The sequence below is a fragment of the Oncorhynchus mykiss genome, chromosome Y, assembly GCF_013265735.2.
Source record: "Oncorhynchus mykiss isolate Arlee chromosome Y, USDA_OmykA_1.1, whole genome shotgun sequence".
NCBI lineage: Eukaryota > Metazoa > Chordata > Actinopteri > Salmoniformes > Salmonidae > Oncorhynchus > Oncorhynchus mykiss.
The window spans coordinates 28,626,390-28,633,653 of NC_048593.1; the positions used below are offsets into that span (position 1 = coordinate 28,626,390).

The 7,264-nt window shown below is 43.1% G+C and overlaps 1 protein-coding gene and 5 non-coding genes across 7 annotated transcripts; all 6 read left to right on the plus strand.

Annotated features, from left to right (window-relative positions):
- The first annotated feature begins 120 nt into the window (after positions 1-120).
- Positions 121-7,234, plus strand: LOC110509933 (H/ACA ribonucleoprotein complex subunit DKC1). Of its 2 annotated transcripts, XM_021591156.2 has the most exons (15): positions 124-238; positions 1,287-1,342; positions 1,462-1,548; positions 1,902-1,993; positions 3,256-3,440; positions 3,554-3,618; positions 4,004-4,130; positions 4,230-4,360; positions 4,641-4,784; positions 4,896-5,016; positions 5,215-5,333; positions 5,549-5,652; positions 5,999-6,038; positions 6,179-6,331; positions 6,754-7,234. In XM_021591156.2, the coding sequence occupies exons 1-15, from the start codon at positions 223-225 to the stop codon at positions 6,811-6,813; spliced, it is 1,500 nt and encodes a 499-aa protein (XP_021446831.2). In that variant the 5' UTR covers positions 124-222; the 3' UTR covers positions 6,814-7,234. The 2 variants fall into 2 exon arrangements, with proteins under 2 accessions (XP_036824034.1, XP_021446831.2); XM_036968139.1 differs by lacking the exon at positions 6,754-7,234 and having other exon boundaries at positions 121-238; positions 5,549-5,668; positions 6,179-6,275.
- Positions 1,603-1,815, plus strand: LOC118945699. Its single transcript, XR_005040814.1, has one exon. It is a non-coding gene; the product is annotated as a small nucleolar RNA SNORD17 (small nucleolar RNA).
- On the plus strand, positions 2,043-2,122 carry LOC118945688. The gene has a single exon (XR_005040803.1). It is a non-coding gene; the product is annotated as a small nucleolar RNA SNORD83 (small nucleolar RNA).
- On the plus strand, positions 3,746-3,930 carry LOC118945700. Its single transcript, XR_005040815.1, has one exon. It is a non-coding gene; the product is annotated as a small nucleolar RNA SNORD17 (small nucleolar RNA).
- Positions 4,421-4,553, plus strand: LOC118945694. The gene has a single exon (XR_005040809.1). It is a non-coding gene; the product is annotated as a small nucleolar RNA SNORA36 family (small nucleolar RNA).
- LOC118945687 lies at positions 5,066-5,143 on the plus strand. The gene has a single exon (XR_005040802.1). It is a non-coding gene; the product is annotated as a small nucleolar RNA SNORD83 (small nucleolar RNA).
- Positions 7,235-7,264: the final 30 nt, after the last annotated feature.

Genomic DNA, 7,264 nt, shown 5'->3' on the forward strand with positions numbered 1-7,264 from the left:
TCGCGCGCATAGAATTACACATACTACCATATTTGTTGAAGCGACGCTCACTGTTCGACCTACTTTTTCTCGTTTGGTTGGATTTGGAATGAACTATCGCGAGGCTTGGTGAGGCGCTAGGGCCTTTTCTTTAAAAGTCATGCGTACTGAGTACGTTCCGTGCCATCCGGGATCCCATTGAACACACACGTTGTCTCAAGTCAGTTGCACAGCAGACCGAAGATGGCGGACGTACAAAGTAAGTAGCCCTTGCGCAGTCTAACAGTACAATCTTATTTCAAAGTAGCTAGCTACAACTGCTGTGGAATTTTAGGTCTTTGTTGTATATGTTTATTTACTAGGAAATTGTGAAATACTACTAGCAGCACTGCACCCAACATTGAGGCATGATCAAACAGGCGGCCACGTTCCCATTAACTTCGCATGACCCATCGTAAACCATGTGGTTATCAAACTAGCTACACTTATAGCAGTATATTCCTTGATCTATCTAGTTTAAGTTACATGCGCATACTCCCGGATCATGGAATTGCAATAGTGCTGAATTCTGATGGTAAGATGCCTAGCTAACTTTAACCACTAAGTCGTCATAGGTAACGTAGTTAATAAATACCGTTAGTTGGCTACTGTACACATCTAGGTGGAAAGTAACTAATGACGAAGTTAGCTAACTATCAACAAAGTACACGATGTTGTGTAACAGTCGTGCTCAACGGCAGCCTCGGAACTTTATGCTAGCTAGCGTTACGCCATTTTGTTAATAATCACACGCAACTAAAGGTTTCATCCAGACGCTGAAAGCATGGCGGCCACATGGTCTGAAACTGTACCGCTAATTCATTAATATTAATTAACGACTAAGTTAACTTGCTTACTTGCAATATCTGAGTTGTATATGTGTCGTTATACACGGTTCTGTAACTGCGGACACCGTACATAATTGGGTAAAATTTACCCGTGGAGGCACATTCACACAAAGTACCACGTGCCCGTCGTGTCTGCCACGTGGGAGCGCGTTGCCAAATCGAGTATGCTGGTGAGACAGTTATTAGCTATCTATCAATTAGCCGGGTAAACTCAACCCTCCGATTGGGTTTAGTTGTATTAGTCGTATTTACGGGATGTGCATGGGTATACATCCAACGAAGTGCATACATTATGTACAAGTTTCTTCTCGACAATGCACTTCTTTTGAAAACTAAGGGGAATCATCCAGTATGGAAACGTCAGGGAACAAAACATGTTTGTTGCTGGCAAGTAATATTATTTGTTTTTTTCCTTTCAAGTGAACGCTAAGAAAAAGCAGAAGAAGGAAAAGACAGTTGCTGTTGATGACGTTGGGGTAAGTCCTTACAGTAATTGACTGATGCACCAGTTGCTACAAGCTTTGTTCACTGTTAGATTCAAATGGTATAAACGTCTGGGTACATTTTTCCTAAATTCCTCATTTTTGGGGTACAGGATATTCAGGAGAGTGGAGATTTCCTCATCAAACCAGAGTCCAGAGTTGCTAGTCTGGACACCTCTCAATGGCCTTTGCTGCTAAAAGTGAGTTTGCCTACTCTTGTCCTGTCATCTATCTGTAAAAGTAGGATGTTGTTTTTGAAATGATGAACTTGTTTATCCATTCGCTGAGTGCTGCTGGGCCCTGGCCTTGCAGCCCCCTGTGTCTGTTCTTGACTCAGGGGGTTCAGCGGCTTGACTCTATGCTTTTGCCCCAGTGTTCTACTGGGGTTAACTGCTTTGGGGGCAGGTGTGCTGGTGCAATGGTTAAGGGACCGGCCACAACTAAGACGAGCGTAAACTCCTGATCACATCCCCTCCATGCAGTTACATTTGGTTTTTTGTAAGGTAAATTCTTAATTCTATCATCTCCCCCCTTGACTAATTTTGTCATGCAGAATTTTGACAAACTCAACATCCGGACAGCTCACTACACACCCTTGCCAAATGGCTCCAACCCTCTGAAGAGGAACATTCAGGATTATGTCAGGTAACTTTTTTTTTTTTTTTTTGCTCAGTCTTGTAAAAACAGTTATGGAGCCACATGATGAATGTAAATAGATTGCACTAGCACTATATGCAAAGATGACTCCTTATCTATCACCCTTGTCTGATGGCTCCACTAGAGGTCGATTTTAATTACGGCCTATTTCAAGTTATAACGATCGGTAATCATCTTTTTTGGATGCCGATTACATTGCGGTCCACGAGGAAACTGCGAGTGCAGCGTCAAAAGGACCTTGTGGCTGCAAGGAGCCACGGTAAGTTGCTAGCTAGCATTAAACTTATCTTGTTAAAAAAACAATCAATCTTAAATCACTAGTTAAATACACATGGTTGATAATATTACTAGGTCAACTAGCTTGTCCTGCGCTGCATATAAATTAACAGGCACTGCATTGATTACATTGACGGGTGATGATTTAACAAAAGTGCATTTGCGGAAAAACCACATTAGTTTCACGAATGGTGTATTTTTTTAACCTGTGTTTTTAGTTAAAAGAAATTAGTGTTAGCAGGCAATATTAACTAGGGAAATTGTCACTTCTCTTGCGCTCAGTGCAAGCAGAGTCGGGGTGGGGTATATGCAACAGTTTCGGCCACCTGGCTTGTTGTGAACTGTGTGAAGACCGTAATTAATTAATTTGCCAGAATTTTACATAACATTGAAGGTTGTGCAACGGAACCGCAATATTTAGACCTGGAGTCAACTCCTGAGATTAGGCTGGCAATACTATAGTGCCTATAGGAAATTCCAATAGTCAAAGGTATATGAAATGCAAATGGTATAGAGAGAAATAGTCGACGTGTCATAACTACAACCTAAAACTTCTTAACTGGGATTATTGAACCACCAGCTTTTATATGCTCATGTTCTGAGCAAGGATCTTAAACGTTAGCTTTTTTAGATGGCACATATTGCACTTATCAAACAGTTTTTGCATTATTTAAGCCAAATCAAACATGTTTCATTATTTATTTGAGACTAAGTAGATTTTATTTATGTATTATATTAAGTTCAAATAAGTGTTCATTCAGTATTGTAATTGTCATTATTACAAATGTATATAAAAATCGGCCAATTATTCGATATCGGCTTTTTTTGGTCCTCCAATGATTGGTATCGGTGCTGAAAAATAATAGTTGTCCGATCTCTAGGCTCTACAACTGATGCCCTTTTAAAATATTGAAGCGTTGTCTGATTTAATTTGGCTCTACTCTAAACCCCATCTCGATCCATGTGACTTTCAGGACTGGCTTCATCAACTTGGACAAGCCTGCCAATCCCTCCTCTCATGAGGTGGTGGCCTGGATCCGACGTATCCTGCGAGTGGAGAAGACTGGCCACAGTGGCACCCTGGACCCCAAGGTGACAGGCTGCCTCATTGTGTGTGTGGACAGAGCCACACGACTGGTCAAGTCCCAGCAGAGTGCAGGTGAGATCCTTTGTATGCCCAACCCCTTCCTGCTCTGAATGTTTACTTCCTGACGGTGATGTAAACACATTAAGATTGGCCTCTACTTACTACTCTTCTGCCGTCTGTTTCAGGCAAAGAGTATGTGGGAATTGTTCGGCTGCACAATGCTATTGAGAATGAGCACACACTTGCTAGGGTGAGTTCTCTTGTTAATGCAGTTTTTACTCCTAGCATGGTTCAGAGTTTGTAATTTAACTGTAAAAGTATGCCAATAAATTGGTGACTGCTTTTTAAATACGTAGTTACTGCCTCTTGACATGGATGTGAGATGATGAACGTGTTTATCCATTCTCTGAGTGCTTGTTAGGGTCCTCCTTTCTCTGTGGTGCTCATGCCTGTTTTAGCCACACTTGCCACCTCAGTGTTCTACTGGGGCAGCTTGTGGTGGAGAAAGGGGCAGGACTGGAGGGCCCTGCGATAACAAAGACGAGTTGACACACCTGATCACACATTAGTCAAGAAATTGGTGTTATACCAGTGTTGTGGGACATTGTGGGTAATCCTGCGCTTTTTTTCTTTAGGGTATTGAAACCCTTACAGGAGCTTTGTTCCAGCGACCACCACTCATCGCAGCTGTTAAGCGGCAGTTGAGAGTTAGGACCGTTTATGAAAGCAAACTCATTGAGTATGACCCAGAGAGGAGATTAGGTGAGGAATCCAATTATTTATTTCCCTATGCGGAGGTTAAAAATCTTTGTCAGTACTGCTGTTTTAGAGATGCTAATCTAACCGTATTGTTTGTTGCAGGTATTTTCTGGGTGAGCTGTGAGGCTGGGACCTACATCAGGACCCTGTGTGTCCACCTGGGGCTCCTCCTGGGTGTTGGTGGTCAGATGCAGGAGCTGAGGAGAGTTCGCTCTGGTGTTCTGGGAGAGAGGGTGAGTCTCGTACCTCTTTCATACTCCATTTGACTGTGTTTTGTCTGGTTACATTGTACGGTCCAAAGTGTTGAGTTCGGTTCTGGGCCTCTCCCCAGTCCTGGTAATTATTCTTTGGCACAGAAATGGCATAGAGTGGCTCTGAATAGAAAGTGGACATGCCAGCCACTTGATTCCACTCTAGCCAACATGTTATGGGAATGTTGATACTTAGGCCTATGTTCTGCTTAATGCGTCATGTATTATGAACTCATTCGATGTTGGAATGTGTTCTCTGCAGGACAATTTGGTGACCATGCACGATGTGCTAGATGCTCAATGGCAGTATGACCACAACAAGGACGAGACGTACCTTCGCAGAGTCATCTACCCACTGGAAAAGCTTCTAATATCTCACAAGCGTCTGGTCATGAAAGACAGCGCAGTGAGTTTTTGTTTTCTGACTCTTAATTGACAGTCACTGTCATTTTCCAAGTGTGACCCTGTGTAGAGGACTGAACAAGTCTTTGAATGAGTTGTATGATTTTCTCCCCAGGTGAATGCGATCTGCTATGGCGCGAAGATCATGCTGCCTGGTGTCCTGCGATATGAGGATGGCATTGAGATCAACCAGGATATTGTGGTTATAACGACCAAAGGGGAGGCCATTTGTATAGGTGAGCAATAGAAGTATGCTGTTCTGCAAAGCAGGTGGTTTTTCAAAAGGCCACATGATGATCTTGTAGATGGCATTAGCACTATGTGCAAAGATGACCTATTATCTATCACCCTTGACTGATGGCTTTGAAAAACCACATTTCTCCATATGCATATTTATGTTCCCATCTCAAGTTTGTTTCCTTTCAATTTTCCAGCTACTGCCCTCATGACGACTGCAGTGATCTCCACATGTGACCATGGGGTGGTGGCCAAGATCAAGAGAGTCATCATGGAACGAGACACCTATCCCCGCAAGTGGGGCTTAGGCCCAAAGGTAATGTCTCTTGTGCAAACTATTGGTAGTCTCCTCATTTACATTTGTCTTTTTAGCAGCTGCTCTTATCCAGAGTGACTTACAGTTGTGAGTGCATACTTGTCCCCCGTGGGACTCAAACCCACGACCCTGGTGTGTGAGCCACATGGGACTATAACAGTTTATGCCTTTAGTCCTGTATCAGGAAGATTCAAACTCTGATTTGTAATGAACAGGCCAGCCAGAAGAAGATGATGATCCAGAAGGGTCTGCTGGACAAACATGGCAAAGCCAACGGCAGCACTCCATCGAACTGGAAGGAGGGCTACGTAGATTACAGGTGTGAAACCAGTCTGGTAGGGGCCTTGATGGAGCAGTTTGGTATGCATGTTGTGATTCTAGTCAGCAGACAGTTATCCCTTTCTGGTCTCCCCTGTGGTCTCTGAGGGAGTCAGTCTGCAACATCAACTCTCGTAGCTCAGCAGAGATCTGGTGATGCATTCTGCCTGGCTGGCAGCTGAGCTGTGTGAACATTCATAGCTACTAATTTCCACTCGTGTGGTAACTTGCAGTCCAAATGTTTGTCAACAGTTGTTTAGTAGTTTGTGCGTGTGGGTGCATTTTGTTAATCGGTCTTAAGGAATGAGTCTCATACAAAGAGTGACATGTTGCCTTCTCCTTTTCAGTGCGTCCAAATCCAAGGCTGACGGAAATGGTGAAGCAAAGGTATGCTTGCATGAGTTGATACTCTGGCATTGATTTGATATTGATCAGTATTGGGACACACTCCAAAGAAGGTATAGTTTATTCCATGTATGAACTTATGCGCACAATGAGATGGACTAAACATTGTCTCCGTCTTTCAGAGGAAGCGCGAAGACAGTGACAGTGATGCAGCAGCACCCTCGGCTCCTTCCACTCCGTCAGGAGAAGAGAAGAAAGAGAAGAAGAAGAAAAAGAAGGAAAAGAAGCAGAAACTAGAAGCTGATACGGAGCCAGCAGCAGAGACAGACGGAGAGGTGTGTTTCTGCTCTGGATGGACAGCAGTATGACCTTGTGGCTCTGGTCTATGCTCTGGTCACAGGGAGAGACATGTTGTGGTTTTCAGCAGTATTTTTCTAATATACATCCAGTTAATGGAGTGCCTTCCCTATCACTGGTGCCTGCACTGGAATGTTTATATATCCCATGCAGAAAGTTATCCCTTTCCAACCTACTTGTTGTCTTCAGAGGGAGTCAGTCTGCTACATTATTGCGGGTGTTTTTCTAGCATGCGCATTTGGTCATGTTGGTTCCTTACATCTTCTACACCTATTTTGTTAGTAAAGTCACTACAGCTACACCCAACATGCTCTCAAACTGTAGAGGGCATTTTCACTTAGGACACTTGAATTGCTTTAAACATTAGCCAAAGGAATAACAAATCTCTTCTTATGCACAGGTTGGTGAGAGTGCCAAGAAGAAGAAAAAGAAAAGAAAGAAGGAAGCAGAAGCAGAGTGAAAAGCTTATGAAGCACACGGACAATGAAAAGGACCATAGAATGAGTGCCTGGTGATATTTACCTAACAGATGCAACGGGCGCTGAAGAGGCAGCAGGCATAGCAAGAACCCAGAGTTTTAAACCTTTTGTTAATCAAGTCTGTGTCCAGAATGGCCACACATGGATAATCATAAGGGGCTTGGACTAGGTAAGGCTTGTGATCATGCGGTTAATGGTTGCCATCTCAACCGCCACGGTATGGCCATATTTTTGTACTCATGACAGTGACATTTAGTTTTTAAATGTTTTAAGTACTCCCTGTGTTGACAGCAGTATTTGTGTACCTCTACATGCGATCGGTTTTATTTTATATTGTACTGTAAATACAGAAACCAGCTGTTATCATAAATTGTCATTTGAAATGAATATTCCTTTTTGTAACTGCCTTGGTGTTGTTTTTCTACCCAGTTG

Bases quoted from the DNA above. Each gene is read 5' to 3' on its own strand.
- LOC110509933 (XM_021591156.2), top strand. The intron at 4,361-4,640 runs GTGAGTCTCGTA...TGTTCTCTGCAG, and splicing joins CTGGTGTTCTGGGAGAGAGG to GACAATTTGGTGACCATGCA. The intron at 5,017-5,214 runs GTGAGCAATAGA...TCAATTTTCCAG, and splicing joins AGGGGAGGCCATTTGTATAG to CTACTGCCCTCATGACGACT.